This window comes from Astyanax mexicanus, chromosome 3 (genome assembly GCF_023375975.1).
Source record: "Astyanax mexicanus isolate ESR-SI-001 chromosome 3, AstMex3_surface, whole genome shotgun sequence".
NCBI classification, from domain to species: domain Eukaryota; kingdom Metazoa; phylum Chordata; class Actinopteri; order Characiformes; family Acestrorhamphidae; genus Astyanax; species Astyanax mexicanus.
Window position 1 is genome coordinate 61,802,125 of NC_064410.1, and position 22,234 is coordinate 61,824,358.

General features: G+C 37.9%; 2 protein-coding genes across 5 annotated transcripts in view; both read left to right on the forward strand.

The window, feature by feature from the left end:
- The first annotated feature begins 399 nt into the window (after nt 1-399).
- On the forward strand, nt 400-15,909 carry dazl (deleted in azoospermia-like). 4 transcript variants are annotated; one of them, XM_049476008.1, is made up of 10 exons: nt 400-537; nt 2,485-2,621; nt 4,361-4,452; nt 4,587-4,638; nt 4,800-4,866; nt 6,089-6,219; nt 9,706-9,786; nt 11,035-11,085; nt 12,662-12,744; nt 14,546-15,909. In XM_049476008.1, the coding sequence occupies exons 2-9, from the start codon at nt 2,616-2,618 to the stop codon at nt 12,704-12,706; spliced, it is 525 nt and encodes a 174-aa protein (XP_049331965.1). In that variant the 5' UTR covers nt 400-537; nt 2,485-2,615; the 3' UTR covers nt 12,707-12,744; nt 14,546-15,909. The 4 variants fall into 4 exon arrangements, with proteins under 4 accessions (XP_049331965.1, XP_007239771.2, XP_022521063.1 ...); XM_007239709.4 differs by having other exon boundaries at nt 402-537; nt 2,502-2,621; XM_022665342.2 differs by lacking the exon at nt 12,662-12,744 and having other exon boundaries at nt 402-537; nt 2,502-2,621.
- A 3,475-nt stretch (nt 15,910-19,384) lies between these two features.
- rftn1a (raftlin, lipid raft linker 1a) overlaps nt 19,385-22,234 on the forward strand; it is a 51,897-nt gene continuing 49,047 nt past the window's right edge. The window contains exon 1 of the mRNA XM_022665314.2: nt 19,385-19,820. The gene's annotated coding sequence lies outside the window, so the exon portion shown is untranslated. The remainder of the gene's footprint in view (nt 19,821-22,234) is intronic.

Sequence of the window (22,234 nt, forward strand, 5' to 3'; positions counted from 1 at the left end):
GTTTTTTTTTTTTCATGATTTTACCAAATTGAAAACCTCTGGAATATAATCAAGAGGAAGATAGATGATCACAAGCCATCAAAGCAAACTGAACTGTTTGAGTTTTTGCACCAGGAATGGCATAAAGTTATCCAAAAGCAGTGTGTAAGACTGGTGGAGGAGAACATGATGCCAAGATGTACGAAAAAAAAAAAAACAGGGTTATCCCACCGAATATTGATTTCTGAACTTTTAAAACGTTATGAATATGAATTTCTAAATATATATTTATATATATGCATGTGTGCCCTGTAATATTTTTTTAAAGATGCCCTTTTTTTGCACAGTGATTGGTTCACTGTTTCTCTACCTTCAGCTCCTCCTCCAATTAGCGCTGAGTGGAGCGTGGTCTGGCGGAGGGGGCGTGGCCCAGCAGAGGTGGCGGGATCGGGCTGAGTCGGCGGGCAGTGCCAGACCCGGGTGTATGGAGAGAGCGGGCTGAAGCGGGAATTCGGGCAGATATTAATTTATTGAGATATTTTAGAGGTTTTAGACATGGTGAGTAAACTAAAGCACTGCTCAGCTGTGTAAAATATGTAAAATATTCATTTTGGGACGGTGTTTTCCTGATAGTTTGCCTGAGGGGCAAAAGTTGGCGCCCTGAGGGGAAAGTTAGCAGTTAGCTTCCCACAGTTTTACCTCAGATTTGCTCACAGGCTAACGATACGAACATTCTAGCATTTTCCCTGATTTAGACGGTAAATTTGACGTTTATCGGCAATGTAAGCTGCATTTTCTTACCGTACGTGCTGTATTTTGCGGTCATCTGGGTACATTCGGTTAATTTAAAGCGTGTTAAGGTCGATATTTTACTTAATTAACGATAATTGACGACGAATCCGTGCGAAAAAAATGGCCGCCGCGCGCTTTACTTAATTAGAGCTCTTTAGCCAGCTAATGCAAATCTACTCCTACAGCTAGCGTTAGGTAACGTTAAGCCAATCGAGAACGTTTTTGGTTAGTGGAACGTTTCCTGAACGTTATTCTGTCAAGTTTATTCATTTAACGTTATTTAGCGTTTTTACAACTTGTTCTAACGTCACGTATTAGAGTTAATAAGCACACTAACCTGATGCCATAACTAACCTAGCATTTTTTTAAACATGGCTTTAACATTGTGAGAATATTTTCTCTCAGGTTCCTTTGGATGTTCTTAAAACATTTTTATTTTACGTATTTTATTTAACAATTCTTGTAAACGTTCTTGTAACGTCGCGTTTTAGAGTTAACTAGCTTACTGACCTGCCACAGTTACGTTAACGTTTTCTGAAGGTTAACTTACATGATCGCTCTTAGAACCTTATTCTGCTTTTTCTAGATGCTCATAGAGCGTTTTTATATAGCTAATATATTTTATTAAACGTTTTTAAACGTTCGTGTAACTAAAGGTTTTAGAGTTAATTAGCCAACTAACCTAGTACCACATCTAGCTTTTTATGAACGTACTTAAAATTTTATTTAATGTTTTTAATGATTTTTATTAGAGTGAATTAGCCAGTTAACCTACTGTCACAGCTAGCGTTTTCTGAATGTTGCATAAACGTTTTTTATTTATATTCAACGTTTTTAAACGTTCTGATAATGTTGCTGCAATGCAAAGCAGTGGAGGAGTAAAGGCTGCTCACACACTCGGTTCACACAAATGTATTTTGATTAATTAAGCCTAAGTTTTGTATTTGAGTTTTGTTGGACATTATTATATAATTTGCTAAGGCAAGGTGACCTTCATAGGTGTGTCAACTTGACAAGTAAGGTAAAACGGAACAGAAGCCTTGCTAATGAGAGGCTAGATGTAACATTCGCTATGCTATAACATTTACTAAGCTGAATAATTAAAAATACTTTAGTTGGCTCCTCGCACGTTTCAGTATTTCCTTTCACCTATCTGTGGCAGCAGTGTGAAAATATATAGTACGCTGTTTCACTGCGTTAATAAAGATGCCAATTAATCTGTTGCACACTGAGCCAGATGAGATAACGCACTTCCAAATTAATATTATTTAAATAATAAATACTTGATTTGGTGTTGAGTTACATGGGTCTCGTTTTGCTCTTTTAAGATTCTTAACGTGTTTTTATGTCTGAACTGTGTAATTAGTGTGTTTCACTAATTGAAACAAAAAGTGTTTCACTTTTAATAGCCTGCTGCAGTTTTTGCACGAAAATTAAATTTAGCATTTTCATAAATGTTTCTCTTTTTGAACAGTGTTTTAAATAATTTATGAATATTGTTTTTTGGAAATAAACCGTGCATGTAAAAATGGCTGAATGCTTTCATTAGAAGATGTGACCACAAACATTTAAAGGTTTGGAAAACGTTTAAAGGAAAACCTGTAAAGTTTATTCAGTAAATCATGTCTACTCAAAACTCAACCCAGCATTAATGAGTAAGTTTACTGTTAAAGAATAAATTGTAAGTGTGTGAAATATGACATTTTTAATCAGGGTTTTGTTGAAAATAGGATATCCAGAAACAGCGTCATGCATTTCAGCCGTCAGCTCTGAAGCTGTCCAACGGGTTCATCCTACCGGAGGGCAAGCTGACCCCCAACACACTGTTCGTTGGGGGAATCGACATGAAGGTGAGCTTCGTACTTAGGAAATAATATTAAGTTAATATAAGTAAATATAAAACTCAATGTCAGTGAATTTAGAAAGGTGTTCTGTACACATTTCTACAGAGCCCCTGAAGTATAAAGGTTGAAAAATTATATTCAGAGACTGTATTCTTAAAGAAGGTCAAAGAAGACATTTGATTAAATTGATGGTGTTATTAATTAGGGCTGGGTATTGTTTTAAAAATTCTATACTGTTACAATATCTTGAATTCGATACCGATACCCAAACTGTACTTTTCTCATAACCTTTTTCTTAATTGCAACCAAAAAATACAAAAAGAGTTTTATTATTTTCACACAACAGATTTATTTAAAGCTCACCTTCCGCGAAAATCCGATTTTTCTTGTTTTTTGTGGAATACAGTAGGTCTCTCCGAGTTGAATGTGTACACCTGCACATTAAACTGTTTTGCAGCCCCCATTGTCTGCAGGAGCTAAGCAAAGAAATCCCCCCTCCCCCCCTCCGAAAAACGGGTGAATTTTGAATTATCTTTCTGCCTACGTAGGCAGAAACTCACAGACCAGCCCACCTTGGCTCGAGAAACTCCCAGAGGCGGAGCTGAAGCGACGCAACATCACCGCTCATCAGTTAGGAGGTGGGAGGCAGTGAGCGGCAGAGCGGCGGAGGGGCGTCGCAGTGTTCCTAGCCAATCAGAGGAGAGATATTTGCATGCTGTTTGCATGTATGAATATTCATGAGCAAAGCTGGAATCCGGTCATTTTGGACACACCCCTAAAACAGTCCATTAAAAAAGAGCTATACAGAGACACCTGAGCACTTTTTTTTTTTTACAAAAACGGCTCACATGTCATTCATTCATACTAGAGACCACAACTAGACATTTTAAAATGAAAGAAAAAACAACGGAAGGTGAGCTTTAACAGCCGACATGAAGAATCTTATTTTCATACTGTCACCATGAGAGACTTCATCTTTCTGGATCTTGTTGGAGCAAACAAACAATGAGCCTGTTTGTGCCACTTTTTTAACAAGAAAAGCAACAGCGTTACTTAAACTGCCCAAACAGTAAACATTTTTTAAAGCATATTACTGGATACATTTGACTTTTTTTCTTTTTTTTTTAAATATCAGCATTAGATTGGCAAAATTGAATATATATGTTAGTGGTGTCAGTCTCTTGAAGATGAGTTAAAATTATGATTATTTTTAAATGCTAGTGTGGTATAGGTTAGACAAACTATAGTTTTTTTTACTTAATTATAATATCTTAGGGTAGAGAGAGAGAGAGGGATAGTACAGGCTTCTGAGAGATTTCAGTGCTGAGGTGGTGTGTGGACAATTTGAATGATCTGCATTTTTTTTCTCCATGTTTGTCGTGTTTATGTATGTTTCCTGCAAAGTATCGAAACCGAGCACCAAATTTTTGTTAAACATTCGCTACTCTGTAGTACCAAGACATTAGGGTCTGCGCCTTTTTGGTATCAAATTTTGATACCCAGCCTTGTAATTAATACAGTTAACACTAGAAGCTTACACCTACTTATACTGGTCCTCTGCCTAAAAGGAGTGTAGGTGGGGTATCGATCAAATCACAGTAACCTACTTTCAGGACGTTGTTGTATGTTCTTGCAAATTGTATGTTTTATCACGTTTATGTGGGTACTAAAACACTAAACAGGTCTAACAATGTCCATGGTCGTTACACAGCTCTCATGCTGAACACGTTTTTTTCTCTGTTTAGGTGGAGGAAAATGAGATCCGGGACTTCTTTGCTCGATACGGTGCGGTGAAGGAGGTCAAAATCATCACCTATCGTGGGGGCATCTGCAAAGGGTGAGTGCAGGCAGCTCTGGAATCAAAGTTTTGTGAATAAAGATGATTTGCTCTGATGTTCAACTTACTCATAAACATTGTTTTGCTGTAATATTGGTCATGGCTTTTTTTCATTGTTGTTCCTTTGTATTTAGGTACGGTTTTGTTTACTTCAGCGAGGATGTTGACATCCAGACGATCGTTGAAGTAAGGTCATTTTTAAATGTTTACATCATTTTCTTCATGGTGGTGATTTATCTGAGTTTGTGAAACCAGTGATAATTCAGTTGCTCATGTGGGTCAGGTATGCCTTATCTTGTCCGTGCAGCCCTAATGTGTGACAGTGTGTATCTCTGTGTGTGTCGCAGCAACAGATCTCTTTTAAAGGGAAGAAACTCAAACTGGGCCCTGCCATCATGAAGGAGCGGAGTTCTCGTGAGTCAGGGTTTCAATATTAATGTTATTTACCTTTTTCTGTATGTTTGGTTCTGTTCTAACGAAATAACACTGGAGGTTTTTAAGAATTTTGGTAGTCTATGAAAGAAAACTTGGTGTTCTAACCTTCATAACTGAAGACCAGAGTAATTTAGAGACTAACTCCAGCTATTGAATTTCACTTAATAATGAACAACTAATTGGAATACTTTTTTAGTTAACAGTGCGGAAACAAATAAAAGTAAATAACACACACATAGAAATAAGTAAAACACAAGGGCAGATTTGACAGTCGTCATAATTAACAGAAACCTAGCCATCTGCAGGGCTAAAGTTATGTTAGTAAGGTACATTAAAGGTCTCATTCCAATGTTTTTTATTTATTGTAAAATGTCTAGTTGTCGTCTCCAGTATGAACAAATGCAGTGTCCCAATTGTAGTTAGCTGTTGGTGTTCCATAGACACATTCTAACCGTTTGTTCTTTAGCTCTGAATTACTGGGTAAAGCATATAAACACTGATGTGTTATTCGCACAAATGACACAGGAATTTACTGCATGCTGTTCCTAGCGCTGTTAGCTCCTATCTGACAAGACTGTGTCGCTTCCTGTGGGCGGTCGCAAGCCAAGATGGTCGAGGACATGAACACTTATTCACAGCTTTTCCTGTTGACTCATTTTTCTTTTTTTTTTACTAGCTGCTGCAGACAATGGAGGTTGAGGAATAGTTTTATGTGCAGCATCATAAACAACTCAGAGACCTACTGTATTTCACAAACAACAAGAAAAAAGTTAATTTTATAATGTTAATCTCATTGATTGGAATGGAGGACTCAAGAAAAGGTAAAATTAACGTTGTGCAATCTTCGTCGGAGATGTCCAAGGACCAGGTTGCAACGAATATACACACATTATATCACATTGACTTTTTGCCTATTTTTAACTGCTCTTTTCTTCTCTTTAGTTTTCGCTTTAGTTTGTCGTATAGTTTTTAATCTTCTCGCTCCCCAACCTAACATTGTACCACATTAAAAGTGTGGTCCGTGTAAAATATTGTGCTTACAGCTTCTTGAGGCAGAAATCATTTATTTCACCTATAGTACAGACATTATACATATCATATATCACATTAAAAAGCAGAATTGACCTTAAACTAGCCAGCACAGTAACATCATTCTGATATCAAACATCAGTTGTTTTTATGTTTTTATCTCTTAATGCAGGTTCTCTCCAGTCCCCTCTGATTGGTCCCTCTCAGTGGGTGTGCCCCTCCCCCTGCATATACTGTACTTGCTCCAGTCCTGGCATGGCCCCTCCCTCGCCCGTTTACAGTGGAGGTAGTCAGTATCTACAGGTAAATATATGATCTCAGACCACCTCAAAGTGATTTGTGAGGTCAGATTTGTATCTGGTTTAAGTGGGTTTTGTTGTGTTTAAACTTGCTGTTTTGTATGGCTTGGCCTTATTCAGTTCCTCTTTTTCAGTAATTCAGTTTCAAATATGAAACTTGTATTATATAGATGTATTACACACAGCGTGATCTATTTTAAGCATTTATTTATTTTATTGTTGTTGATTATGGCTTACAGCTTATGAAAGTCTGTGTCTCAGAAAATTAGAATATTATGTAAGACCAATTATTACTTTTGGTAGGCAGTGGACCAACACCAGCAGATGACTTGACTCTCCAATCCATCTCTGATCATCAGTAAATTTTACATTTCATTTGTAAATCAGGGGAGCAGAGTCTGGAGGAAGAGTGGAGAGACACACAGTCCAAACTGCTGGAGGTTTAGAGTGAAGTTTACACCAATCAGTGATGGTTTGGAGAGACATGTCATCTGCTGGTGTTGATCCACTGTGTTTTATTACCGAGTCTAAAGTCAGTGCCGTTTTGTTTTCCCGCAAAATCTTACAGCACTTCATGCTTCCCTCTGCTACTGACAACTTTTATGGAGATCCAGATTTTATTTTCCAGCAGGACTTGGCACACTGCCCACACTGCTAAAAGGACCAATTAGTCTTATATAATCTAATTTTCTGAGACACTGATTTTTGGGTTTTCATTGGCTGTAAGCTTCATAATCAACAATAAAAATATAAAGGCTTAAAATAGATCCCTCTGTGTGCAATACATCTATATAATATGAGTTCAATGATATTCAGTAGAGGCATTAGAATAAGAATGAACACACCTCATTTCCTGACCACCACACCCACCAGTGTAGATATATTGAGAAGCACTGTTGCTATTTTAATGACACAGTTGGACGGCATGAAAATATTGTTATTGGGGTGTAAGATAGCAATGACCAATGCAGCACACCTCACGCAGGGTGTAAGATACAACCCTAAGTATGAAAGTCTGTTTTCTCATGCACTTCATAATTCAAGTTTTCAAAAAAAGGTAAAACATAACAGTATGACGGATTCACGGCACCAGTGTGACGGACCCGTCAGCAGAACCAGCTTGCTTCACGACACCCCTCACCAATAGCACAGCAGCACACGCACACCCTCCTTCATGCTTTCATCCACTTTTATTCTGGAAAACAACACGTAAATATTTTTACTTCTGTCGTGGTGAAGTGGCTACTGCAGTTACTGCCAGCCGCAGCACAGAGAATCAGAGACTGCTGCTAAAACAGCACATATATAGCAAAAACATATTTAACTGCCTAATATATGGCTTTATACACAATATTCTTTTAAAGAATATAAAACACAGCTTTGAAAAATATTATGAACTGTCTCTGCGTTATCAGTAAAAACTTACAATAAAACATACATATTAAAATGGATGGAAATCAGCATTTTACAAGTTTTACAAAAAATAAAATAATAATACAATAACAGAACATTAACAGATGAAGATTCAAATATTAATAAAATACATACCTGGAAAACAACACGTAAATATTTTTTACTTCTGTCGTGGTGAAGTGGCTACTGCAGTTACTGCCAGCTGGTAAATAAATAAAAATATCTCTCATTAACAAACGATAGAAAATGGAGGGAAAAACGAAGCCTCGTGTGAATCTCACCCAACTTTGAACAGAGGAGTGAGAAATAGTCATAAACAGTTAACTACGACCTAAAACAATCAATTCTTCACGAAAATAAGTTTTAATATATATTATTAACATAGTTTTTTTAACATATTTTAACCTAAAATATGTTTTTAACTATTATTTATTAAGAAAACTCGGAGCTCAGCACCTACCCGCAGCACAGAGAATCAGAGGCTGTATTCGGAATGGCATACTACATACGACTCGCGTACTAAATCTGCCTAAAGCTAGTATGCAGTACGGAGTATGTGACAAAACTGAGGATCTGTAGTGCACTACAGGTACCCGGATGGTGTACTAGAGCTATCTTCGTGCTGTACTACATCCCAACATGCATTGCGACTGGCTTCTCCAGCTCGCTTCAGAAAAAAACAAGATGGAGGCGAGTGCGAGAGATTTTTAAATGATGGAAATATATATATTTTTAAATTAAGGGAATTATTTTGGAAAGTATTGGCTCACCGCTGTCGAGACCCTCCGCCGAGCGTTCTCCGCGGCCGGGACCCTCCGCTGCCCCGGCCGAGCGCTCTCCGCGGCCGGGACCCTCCGCTGTCGCGTGTTCTCCGCGGCCGGGACCCTCCGCTGTCGCGCGTTCTCCGCGGCCGTGCGCTCTACGCGGCTGGGACCCTCCGCTGTGTGCTGCCTTGATGTAGTAAATAATTCCCTCAGTTTTAATAAATTATTCTGTTATTTTAATAAATAATTCCCTCAGTTTTAATAAATTATTTTGGTATTTTAATAAATTATTTTGGTATTTTAATAAATAATTCCCTCAGTTTTAATAAATCGTTCTTATTTATTTAATAAATAATTCTCTTAGTTTTAATAAATCGTTCTCTTTATTTAATAAATAATTCCAATAAATTGTTCTGTTCTTTTAATAAATAATTCCCTCAGTTTTAATAAATTATTTTGTTACTTTAATAAATAATTTCCTTCGTTTAATTAATCGTTCTGTTGATTTAATAAATAATTCCCTCAGTTTTAATACATATTTTTCTTTTAAATAAGGGAATGATTTGAATACAAATGAATAAAATTGTTTCACTTGTGCAACGTGTCTCATTTCTCTTATTGTTGAGATTGTGTAAATATGAATGAGAGTTTGTTTAAATGTGTTCTTGTTGGTATTTACATAGATGAAAATAGTAATCTACTAAACTAAATAGGAAAACATATTTAACTGGAACAAACTTGGGGTGTGGGGGCTGCTGCTACATGGATGTTAGAATTGGGTTAACTGCACTTACATTAAACTCTAAAATAAAAGCAGAAATTGCTGTCTTTAATTAGTCTTAATAATGAAAAGTTAGGACATTTTTCATGTTCTTTCTGTTTACATCTCACTCTGAGGAATTCGGAGCACTATAGAGCACTGACTGGTGTGTCACAGCAGGACCGTGTAGGGTACTACAATCAAAAGTGTTACAGTACCGAATACTACATACTGGGCAGTGTGTAGTATGCAGTGCAGTACGCAGTATAGTAGTATGCCATTCCGAATACAGCCCTTGACTGCTGCTGAGGGATGGTAGCTCAGAAGGATCAAACCGCGTAACTTGCAGTTCACCACTTACCAATAGGGGCCGCCAATACTCCATTTTAGAACATTAAAGAGTCTAATTTTATGAAATTCATTTAAAACACAGGGATTTTCTTACTCTGTTACAACAGCAGCATTGTTAACAGTTCTGGGATGGATAACGGTGGTTGAGAGGCAGATCTACATCTAAGAAGCTACGTCTAATGTCTTCCCTTTTCTTCCACAGCCCTATTCTTACTCCAGCTTTCCAGGAGTGATGATCCCACAGGTCCCAGTGAACTACACACAGTCAGCCTACACTTACCCGGTAAATATACCCACAGTGTATCTCTGTAGAAATATACTGTATATGTATCCTGTGTGAGGTAATTAGGTTTAAGTTATGCTTCATGGTCAGATACATTACGCCTAAGACACCACTGCAGACCTTTAGGTTCTTTATATTCAGTCAGAGAAATGTGTGTCTCTGGTGGAGAACATTATGCCATCTGTCATTCTCATTGCACGACTCAACAGCTGGAATGGGGGAATGACTGAGAGAGATGCATATGCAAATCTCCTGCAGTTCTCAGCTTTTTAGTAAATCACACGTTCAGGGTGTGTCGAACTGCAGCGCAAGGCTGTTTCTGTGAGCACAGTTTGAGCGGGCTGGAAAGACATCCATGTTTTCTCTTTAATCTTCATTTAATTGAACCACTTAAACTAGGGACCAATGTGGGAATTCTGGACTGATATTCGATATTAAAGAAATGAACAATAACCACCTTTACCAGAATTTACTAGATTTTACCAGATTTTAGTCAGTGATGCATGTTATTATATGAACATAATATTAGTGCATTTCAAACAATTTAAATATAATTGAAAAGTTACTGTATTTTATTAATTCCTTTAATTATTACAGAAATAAAGTAACTTTTCAATGATATTCTAATTTTTCAAGATGCACTATTATATTTTAACTCATAAAATGTAATATAATGGATATTAACAAACAAAACATTTGGCTGAAGGATGAACAATGACCATGTTTTTTTTTTTTTTTTTAAGGGTTTCAGTAGTTATACCTCTTTATTATCGATTGCATAAATAAAATAAAATAAAAAAACAAAAGTGCACAGTTTCAATAAAGTGTGTATATATATATATATAACATAATAAAACATGTAGGTTATATGTGGTCACAGCTGTTATGGAGGTAGAATATACAGTACTTAAGAAATTGCAGCATAAATTGCTCATGGTTATAGAAAAAGTTTCAGTCTGGAAACTTCAGAGTTTAGAATCTAGCGGTTCAAACCAACAGTTCAGATTACTGTGGTACCAGGAAAAAGTATGGTGGGTTTTGGTTTAGATGTTGGTTAGTAAGCTGTTTCAGACTGAACTCAGTATAAGCAGTCTATACTACTATTGATTGGTTTGCTTGCCTTGTTGCAACAGGGCTCTGTATTGTATATTTGTGATGTTAAAAATGCAGTTTGTTGGAGCTCATTTATGCGAAAATGGTCAGTGTGGGCAAAAAAAAAAGGTTAACTCTTGTGTTTTTGTATGCTAGTATCCCATACCGCAGTGGTGTGGTGACCAGAGGACAAGACTTTTCAATCAGGTCAGTCTTCTGCCTCCTTCTTCAGTATTATAATGAATGCAGTGGAGGAACACTGCAGGTGAAGTTGCTTTCCTTCACTGTAGAGGTAGGCAAAAAGTTCCTTAGCAAGTACTATGATATGGCCCTAAGATAATATTACGATATTATTTAGAGGTATTTTTGTGATGACATTCTCAATAATATGATAAAACATTGAATTTCTTACAATTACTTTCAAGAATATACTACTGCAACAAAATAAATATGAATGTTTTAACTGTCAGTATTTTACTTTCAGTAGAAACAAAAATAAATCTTGCCTATTTTTTTTTTTATTTGTCTATTTTGTAAAAACAGCAACTTACCATGACTGTGATATTGTATAAAATAATAAAATAAGTTTGTGTAACTGCTAAAATGACTGCAAAACTTTGTCACTCTGCCAAATACCATAAATATAATTGACTAACGATTTAACGTTATTTTACGGGGGAAAAAAACAATTTACGTAGTTATTACAAAGATTTTAACGTTCTTCAGTGGTTTCTTTTTTGGGATTTGTTTAGTTTACAAGAACAGTGGGATCTTTTTGTGAGTAGAGTTCAAATCTAACTTTTATTAGAAATTATTACTAAGATATTGGTAAATGAGGCTCAATTTTCACTTTTAATCATGCTGAATTACATTTTTTATTTCTAATTTTAATGTTTAATATTTTACCTTTAATGCATAAATTATCTTCATAAGCTAAAAAAAAATCTTTAAATGTACAATTCTCAGTTATGATTTTTAGTTCTTACATAATTTCATTTTTTTTGTTGTTGTAAACAGCACAATTTAACACCATTCTCTAAAGTTGCTTTTTGACATCAGTTGTAAAAAAGCTATATAAAAACATTTAATTTGATTTAAAGTGATGCGCAAGCTATTGTTTCTTCTTATTTTTTAAGAATACTAAGCAGCCTCCTTCAACCTTACATGCAGCTTTTATATTAAACACTATACAGACATAACTTTATTTCAGTTAAATATATGATTTCTCTATTGTCCCATTTTGAAAATCACATTAAAACAATAAATCAATTAATCAGATTAATTTGGTTAAACTCCCAGCCATAGCTTAATTCCTACCTTTATAATGTTTCTAAAGAATAATATTTTGTCTCAGTATAAGGTTAAGTATAAAGCATATAGTAGAATACGCTTGTGAATCTGGTCCGATGCTATATAGTATAGGTGTTTAATAAAATTCTTTGTGTAGTTTTAGAATGTTTTTATAAGGTACTTTTTTTTTTTTTTTTTTTTTTTTTTTTTTTTTTTTTTTTTTTTTTTAAAGGGATATGCAGGTAATACTAAGGTCATATAACCTGATCACTTGTTAATGTTTCTTGCGTTTATCTAACGAATTAATGTATAGATTTGGAAGTCACATCATGTGGTATAAACCCCCATTAACCAGTAGAGGGCAGTGCTGAGTTAAGCTGCGGATTGAAACAGAAGTCCTGGTTTGTTCAGATGTGCACACAGCACCTATAATGTAATGTATAGCAAAGCTCCTCAGTGTAAAAGAATAACACCTAATGTCTGTGTGTTTTAGAACTATGTGGACTGTGGGGTTCAGACCTTACTGACTCTCCTATAATCCATTACCATTCCAGGTGTGGACTGTTTTTTTTTCTGGTAAGAATTCTCCCCATTCAAATCTTATTGATTTTATATGGAATAACCATATAAGAATATATATGGGCTAAAAGAAGATTGCCAACACCCTAAAACTAAGATACAGGACGATGGCCAAGGTCATACAGCAGTTTTCTAAGTTGGTTTCCACTCAGAACAGGGACCTTCAGGGGTGACCAAAAGTTAATTGACTTGGCAAGTATGTCTTCACACCTAAACTCGATTGAGCACCTGTGGGGCATCCTTAAGCGGAAGGTGTAGGAGTTAAATAAATGTCTCTTCTAAATATCTACCAGCTCTGTGATGTAGTTATGGAGCAGTGTAGTAGCAACCTGTGAAGCTCTAGTAAATTCCATGCCCAGGAAGGCAGTACTGGATAATGTACTGGATGGGGTAGGGTGTACTCATTTATGTTGCCAAGACATCATTAGACATATTTAGACATTAATTGCTGTGTGTTTAGCTATTTCCAGAGGTCAGTAAAGCCTATGCTGCTATACAAGCTTTACACTCACTACTCTAAATGTCTAAGTATGTCTAAGTTTCATATCTTCAGTGTTATCCTATAAAGACATATATTAAAATGTTTGGGTAAGCATGAGGGGTGTGCTCACTTGTTGGATATAATTTTTTTTTAATGCAAACCATTTTATATGCATGTAGGCTGTGCTGCATACCATAAAATTGCAGTTATAAAACTGGCAAAAGTACTTTTAACTAGAAACAACATGAGAGAAACATGGAAAAGTGGGAGAGGACAGAAATTAAAGAAGATTAAACAAGCTAACATTAAATTAGAAAGGTTATAGAGTTAAAGTTGTGTAGAAATTAATGTTATAAGTAAATACATTTTATAATCTCTGAATTGGTGCTTTTACTGGATAAATCAAAATGTAATTATAGTTTATCACCTTTTTTGAGATGTTATTTTTTAGCATATGAGAGTGATATGATGCAAAAACAGAATAAAATGTTAAGATTTGTTCATCAGCTAGTTTACAGCAATTTACATAAAATATATAATGAATGCTACACTGAACGCAAAAAAAAAAAAACACTTAATTGTCGCTGCATTTAAGGTCGAATGGAAATCTTGCTAAAATGACTTATCAAGATAAAGTTACTAGAAATGAGAATGTCGCTGCCACTATGATCAGGAGGTCCCTGGGTCGAATCCTGTTCATGTAGCTTGCCTTTGGCTACCGGAGCCCAGAGAGAGCACAGTTGGCCTTGCTCTCTCTCTTTTCCCTCATCACTCCTAGGGTGATGTGGATCAGCACAAGGCTGCATCTGTGAGCTGATGTATCACAACCAAGTCGTTGCGCTTTCCTCCGAGCTTTAGCGCTGTGATGCTACTCGGTAATGCTACAGCATCAGCAGCAGTTCAAAAAGAGACGGAGAGTGACTTTAAATGTGTCAGAGGAGGCGTGTGCTAAAGTTCACCCTCCTTGTGTTGGGGCATCACTAGTGATGGGGGATATACAGCTGTCTTATTTAAACACTAGCAGGCTCTAGTAACACTGAGTGAGAGAAAAAGTAGTTTGTCTAACATTAGCTTTACTGAATCTGAGTGGGGGTGGGGTTTTGAGGTTAAGAAAGGCGAAATAGCTAGAGCTTAGCGCAGTTAACGGGTAATGCTAACGCTGCTCCACAAGTGCTAGCCGGGGTTAGCAGCAGGCCGATAACACTCACCTCTGAACCGCTAAAGAGCTAGAAATTAGTGCAGTTAGCGGATAATTCTGATGCTGCTTTCTCACCCCACCTTATTTTCACTTTTATCTTTTGCTATGTTTGATAACAGGGTCAAGACCCATTGAGCCAGAGGTGGACATTGTGATGGAAATGGCAGGAATTTGTGAGAGAAAACAAGATTCTCAGGATTCTACCTCTGGTGTGCCTTCAGTGTGTGTGGACGCGTGTGTTTTCAGACTCAAAAAAAGGACAAAATTAAATTAAACCTCAGGCTGGACGATGTGGCCGTTGGACAGCAGGTCAGCCAGAATTATGGTCATGTGGTCACACTTCTAACCAAAGGCTGCCTACAGCGTTGAGGAGGTACACGAGCTCTTCTGCTCTGAAACACACTTTACACACACTGCTCTTCACCCTTTTCGTCAGTTTATTTGTACTGTGTGTTTTTGTTTGTCGTACCAAACCTTTAAAACACTTTTAAGCTCACAGGTATGTATATATAGTTTACGTTGACAGCTGTATGTGGGGGCTTATTTGGCTTATTTTGGGTTTGGTGCACCTCTGTCGCTCTCTGAATGTGCGTTGATGTTGAGGAGAGGCGACGGTTCTCGAGGCTTCTGTTAACTGTTCAGGAAATTCAGTTTAATTCAGTTCAGTTCACTTTAATCAATTTCTTGTGCATATTCATTCAGGCAGGCAGCATTGTCTTATCGATTTACTTCTAACCTCACAACATTGTACACTTGATATTTTTTTTTTTTATGCAGGTATGTATTTATTAATTACTTAATTTATTAATTTTATTTGGTCATTGACCACAATTACTCCTGTCACATTTTGAGTATTTTCTTATTTTCTCAATTGTTTGTGAGAGCAAGGGAAAAAAAGAGAGTGGCACGTTGGGTTTGTGTGAATGTTTTGTTTCACTGAGTAATGGAATAGGGTTGCTTCAAGTTGAATCACATTTTGAGGTTTTGTTTGATTGATTGGTGTGGGAAGGGTTGTGGTGGCGTTCGTTGGTGGAAGATTTATTTTTTATTTTATTTAAGTGCACTGCATGCATTTCCCAAAGTTTTTTTATTATTATTATTTATTTGGTTCATGTAAAAAAAAATAATAATGTCACAGATTTGGTCATTTTTGGGGATTTTTTTTTTTTATTTTTTTTAATGTTCAGGTTTGGCCTTCTCATTGATTTATTTTCTCACAAGTGTTGATTGGTATGTTGTTATTTAACAGTTTCAGTACCAAATCAAACACCATAAAGTATTAGGTATGGCATTTGCTAGATTACTTTTTTGCATCTCCCATGGCCTCATGGGAACTGTTGTTTCTGCTCTGGTCGATGGCATTAGTCGATCATTGTGGTTTCGGTTCAGATGTAAGCTGGTTAAACGTGTTAAAAGGTTTGGCGTCTTGTCTTGTTAAAAAAAAATAAAGTTAAAGTTAAATAAAGTAAGTAAATTAAATGTTTACCCTGGTTTGCCTCACTGATTTTTGGCTGTAGTTGCATAACATTGATTAGTAACTCTAATAGTTTTCAAATTTCTACTTAGAACAAGGAATTGAAAGTGGTTAGGTATGTCGTCTGTCTGTCTTTCTGTCTGTTTCTGTGTCTGTGTGTAAAAATATATACACTGCCTGACACAAAATAAGGTCTCTAATATTTGTTTGGATCGCCTTTAGGTTTAATTAAGGGACACGTTTGCTGTGGCATCGTTTCCACAAGCTTCTGGAATGTTGCAACATTTTTTTCTGTCCGTATTTGCTTTAGTTTTCCCCAAGATCTTGTCTTGATGGGAGATTTGGAGTACTGCACAACGTCTTTTCCAGCACATCCCAAAGATTCTCAATGAGGTTAAGGTCAGGACTCGGTGGTGACCAATTTTGTGTGAAAATGATGATCTAATGCTCCCTGAAGCACTCTTTCACAATCTGAAAAATCCCCATGAATCCTGGCATCGTCCTCTTGGACAATTCTCGTTCTATTCGGAGAAGAAAAAATCCATCGATGGAATAACCTGGTCTATATTCAGGTAGTCAGCTGACCTCATTCTTTCAGCACATGCTGTTGCTAAACCTAAACCTGCAGACCAACTGCAGCAACCCCAGATCTTAGCCCCGCCCCACAGGCTTGTACTTACTGTAGGCACTAGGCATGATGGGTGCATCACTTCAGCCACCTCTTTTCTAACCCAGATGCTCAATCACTTTGGAACAAGGTAAATCTAGACTCATCAGACCTTCCATTGCTCCAGAGTCCAGTCTTTATGATTCCTAGAAAACTTAAGCTGTTTTTGCCTGTTAGCCTTACTGATGAATGTTTTTCTTAAAGCTACACAGCTGGTTAGTCCCTTTAATCCTTCGAGTTCCCTTCCGTTCATTGTGTGTGTGTGTGTGTGGGGAAAAAAAAACTCTTACTTTCACTATTAACCATATCTCAGTTCTAGTGTTGTTTTTCTGTCATTTGTAACGTTTAAGTAATCGCTGATGACCATCATTCAAGATTTGTTCCTGATCACATTCCTAAATGGAATAAGATGTTACCCACTGTCCTTCAACTATTTAATAATTTGTTACACTGTTCTTAACCCGATTTTAATTATAGATGTTTTCTCTGCTTGATGCATTCCAGTAATTTCACCCAGATTTACATCTTTTCCACGACTACAGGATGAGTTTTTCCCAATGGTTGTTTAACAGATGAGAAGCTACTCACTGCATCAGTTAGTGTTAAATAACTTGTTGCCATATTGTTGCCACATAATCACTCGTACATTATTTATCCAATGGGAGGCTCTTAACTATTTGCTTAGTTAAATCCAGGTGGTGACCCAGTCAGGCACTAGATGTTCTGTATGCTTGATACGGGGTGTGCGTCTTGGATACTGTATTTAATTTAATTTGTTTATTTATGTTTTTTTTATATATTTTTGTTGCCTTTTAACATTTTTGTGGGTTTCTGTCCTGCATGAAACAGGCTGCAGTTGTTACAGTTCTTTTCAGGCTGATTAATGTAAATATTATGACTGCCCTGTATTGTGACTTGTGGCATCACAGTCAATACAGATTGGCCTCTTTTTGCAGCTTATATGTACGAGAGAGTAACAAGTTACTGAGTTTATAACCTTACTTAAATGTTGGCTAAACATGAACAATGTCGTAATTTGTTTTTATTGGTTGGGTCAAAACCAAATCGAATAGTTTAAAACAGCCAATACCCAGTCTGTTGTAGTATTGCTGAATTGAATTAACTAAATCCCATATTTTTGGTGGCCCAGGTCCATTTTTTTAAACAGGTTCCCTGGTTAACTTTGGAAAATTCCACATGGTAAGTATTAATATGTGTAAAGTCTCCTGTAGTTTCACATTCAGCGTGTTGAGGAGGGGGTCCCGTGTCCTTACTGTTGTCTAGCTTCTTGCAGACTGCTGCATTATGCATCTGTCTCGCCTGCTGCACATAAAATATGAATTTAATACCGGCCCCCCACACAGACTGAAGCTCCTGCATGTACGACCTCCCTCAGACATCAACAGAACCCAGTAACCTGGGTCATCCTCTTCCCAGCAGCCTGAGCACGCAAACCACTTGCAATTTTATTTAAAAAGAGATGCTTTAGGCTTTGTTCAGACTGACAATCATAGGGACCTTACTTGTGTTGGAAACACAGATAGAACTTACCCTCCACATTTAATTCATCCATGCAGTGAACACCTTATTAAACTCAGTGGCCACACTTCGCCGATATGGTGGGCAGTTGTTGGACACCCTGATCTACAACTTCACTTGATCGGACGCCCCGCTCTGTAACTTTACCCGGTTGTAAACCCCGCCTTGTACCGTTACGCAGTTAGACGCACCGCTCTGTAACTTAACGTGGCGAGAAGCCTCACTTCTAATGCTTTTCCACCGACGTGGAACCGGCACCGTTCTGGTTCGCGAACCTAATTTTGAACCGTTCCTCATGTTTCCACCAACAAAGTGCAGCGGGAACTTTACATGGTTGAACGCCCCAGTGTGTAACTTTACAGAGTGAGAAGCCTCGCTCTGTAACTTTACGCAGTCAGACGCCCCAGTCTGTAATTTTATGTGGTGGGAGCCTCAAACTGTAACTTTACGCGGTGGGACGCCTCAAAATGTAACTTTATGCGGTGGAACGCCACTCTGTAAATTTCAGATGCCCCACTATGTAACTTTACACAATCTGGCACCCTGTTCTGTAGTTTTACGCATTTAGACGCCATGCCCTGTAACTTTACGCAGTGTGGTACCCGCCCTGTAACTTTACGCAATGCGGTGCCCGCTCTAACTTTACGCAGTGTGGTGCCCGCCCTGTAACTTTACGCAGTGTGGTGCCCGCCCTGTAACTTTACGCATTGTGGTGCCCGCCCTGTAACTTTACGCATTGTGGTGCCCGCCCTGTAACTTTACGCATTGTGGTGCCCGCCCTGTAACTTTACGCAGTGTGGTGCCTGCCTTGTAACTTTACGCATTGTGGTGCCCGCCCTGTAACTTTACGCAGTGTGGTGCCCGCCCTGTAACTTTACGCAATGGGACACCCTGCTCTGGTCTGACACTTGGAATGCTGAATAAGGTAAGGATTGTTTTAGTTTTTTAAATGAATAAAATATATATGTTATATATATTATACAGAGTCTGAGAGCACAATTGGCATCTCTTGGCTTATTTTTGTATTCATTTATTTATTTAATTTACATTAAATAGCCTAAATATATATTTTTGTATCTTCCATCAATTACAGTTACATTAGAATTTTAAAAATATATATTGAACTTTTTTTTTAATCACATTGTTTTTGATAATGTTGTTTGGAATTAAGGGTTTTTGTTTTTTTTTCCCCTCTAATATCCTTTAGTATAATGTCTTGCAGAATACTTGGTTGATCACTATCCATTTTTTTCCAGACAAATGAATATCTGTCTAGTTGATATAGTTTATACTGTATTTCTTCATCTTCTTTCCCCATATTTCTACCTTTTGAACTGTTTTTCCACGTGGTGTGTGTGTGTGTGTGTGTGTGTGTGTGTGTGTGTGTGTGTGTTGAATGAGAAAACACAGTCTAAGGCAGGGAGCAGGTTGGCGGTGCTGGAGTGGGCTGCCGTTGCCGTTATGCAGAGCGAAAGTGAGAGGGTGAGTGAGTGAGGAGGGGGCTTGCCTACACACCCCCCTATATCGCTGGGCAGAAAAGACGACACGCTGAACGGAGTGGAGTCTGACTTCACCTGCCTCCTCTCTGCACTGACGGAGCAGAACGCTGAGGTGGAAACACCAGGAGGAGCGTCGGCAGGGAGGATAGAAGGGGTGACCGATCGGTGGCTGAGACCTCAAACGACTGCCAGCGCTTTACTGCAGAGCACCAGAGGTATGTTCACTATTTACACATTTGCAGGGATGCTCGGCTGTTCTCAGTCACTGCTGAAAGTTTATAGTCCAGTTTTAATCTCCAGCTGAGTGTGAATTTTATCATGTAGTGTAGCTGATCTAGAGCTTCTCTTTTTTTGTGTGCATGCTTGAATAGATATACATACACTAGAGTAGCGCTGAACCTCCTGCCAGAGCTTAGCCTCGCCTGTTTGCTCCACTTTGCTCCTCGCACTTTCTTTCCTGGAGGTGTTTCGTTGTGTTCTCACCTGTTTGAGTCAGAGCGTGTATTTTTATTTTTTATTTTTTTTTAATATTAGGTATAAAGACATTTAGGATGCAATTTTATCCAGTGTTATAAAATACAAAATATATTTTACCTAAATAAATTGCAAAGAGTTTAACTATTACATTTACATTAAAAAAAAAAAACGAAAGAAAACATGGCTCTCCAATAGGGCTGCAACTAATGATTATTTTGGTAGTCGACTAATCTGATCATTTTTTCGATTACCGTATTTTTCGGACTATAAGGCGCACCGTATTATAAGGCACACGATGAGTGAACAGTCTATTTTTAGTGTTAGTCCATACACAAGGCGCACTGGATTATAAGGCGCACTAAATGAAACTTTATTTATATCAGTAACAATAACTCTGAGCAATAAATCCTTCACAATATCTGTGAAAAATAACAACATCTCTGAGCAATAAATCAACAAGCACAGCAAGTACGTATTACTCCGCGACGCTCCTGACAACGGTAGCCGCAACGCTCCGACAGACCATAATATTATGTTGAAGCACAGCAAGTACGTATTACTCCGCGACGCTCCTGACAACGGTAGCCGCAACGCTCCGACAGACCATAATATTATGTTGAAGCACAGCAAGTACGTATTACTCCGCGAGGCTCCTGACAACGGTAGCCGCAACGCTCCGACAGACCATAATATTATGTTGAAGCACAGCAAGTACGTATTACTCCGCGACGCTCCTGACAACGGTAGCCGCAACGCTCCGACAGACCATAATATTATGTTGAAGCACAGCAAGTACGTATTACTCCGCGAGGCTCCTGACAACGGTAGCCACAACGCTCCGACAGACCATAATATTATGTTAAAGCACAGCAAGTACCGCATTACTCCGCGAGGCTTCTGACTATAATAGCGTGTTGTGCCGAATTCGGTGAATAAAACGGTTTTAAAACAGAGATAAAGATTGGATAAGTTTCATTTCTGGATGAAGTGATTTCCAGCGCTGTTTGGATATAACTGTGGATTACAGGAGACTGGATTGATGGATTCTCTTTAGTCTGGACGCGTTTTGAAGGTAGGACCTGTGGCTGAGCGCGGGTGTGTGTTCGGGGGGTGGCGGCAGTGACCGGAGGTTAACCCCGGACAAAAGGAGAGCCTTTTATTACTGGAAACATGCGCTCTGACGCAGCTCTAATTCATGAAACATACATCCTACAGTAAAAGCACAGTTCTGGAATCCGGAGAGCCAGACGGTTCGAATGGTGTATGACATGACCGCATTCGATGAAATATGGACGAACGATAAACGCAAATATGAGAGTTATGAATTATTAAAATCATAACCAAGGCATATTTCGCCCTAAATGTTTATTTTCGGAAAGGATATTCCGCTAAATAGGCTAAATAGCTCAAAAGCAGAGATTCTAAGCTTTAAAATGGTATATTGGATGTCTATATTGAACCTGTAACTGTTCATAACTATTCAGAAACACAGCCAGTTATGAAATATTAAATATTTCTGGCCCGCCGGTGGGCCAGCGCGTGTTAAGAGGTTAACTTTACTTAGAAGTGGGCGCTAAAAAGAAACGGTTTGTGCTATTACCCCAGAACGGGTGGAAAGGAAAGTTTACCGGCACCTTGTTCTGGCCACGGAGCTACAGTGGAAACTAGCTACCCTGAGCCACAGCCGAGAGGCAGTACGGCAGTCAAAGGTAACCGCGCGCTAGCCCAAGAGGGGGATCTTTTTCTGGCGTGGGTGAGGAATTCTGCACAACAGAGCGCCGTGTACCACATAAAAATCGAGGTCAGTAAACACAAGCAAAATCCATACACAAGGCGCACTGCATTATAAGGCGCAATGACGATTTTTGGGAAAAAATAAGTATTTTAAGTGCGCCTTATAGCCCGAAAAATACGGTAGTCAACGATTATTTCTGCCATTACCTCTTTCTCTAAAAACAACAGAAAAACAGTTAAACATGAGATTTAAAAGGCATGTTAATTGTTCACATGTTGTTTAAACGTGGAGAGTACTGATATTTAGTGTATAAATATGTAATCTGTTGTGTTTGGGCACTTTTGGAGACACAGCACACCACTCTTTCTCCAGACTCTGGTGCCTTGATTTAGAAATGAAATGTAAAATTTACTGATG

Coding starts and splice junctions, on each gene's coding strand:
- dazl (XM_007239709.4), top strand. Junction 6,220..9,705: donor GAGGTAGTCAGTATCTACAG/GTAAATATATGA, acceptor TTTCTTCCACAG/CCCTATTCTTACTCCAGCTT. Junction 11,086..12,661: donor GGACAAGACTTTTCAATCAG/GTCAGTCTTCTG, acceptor TGTGTGTTTTAG/AACTATGTGGACTGTGGGGT.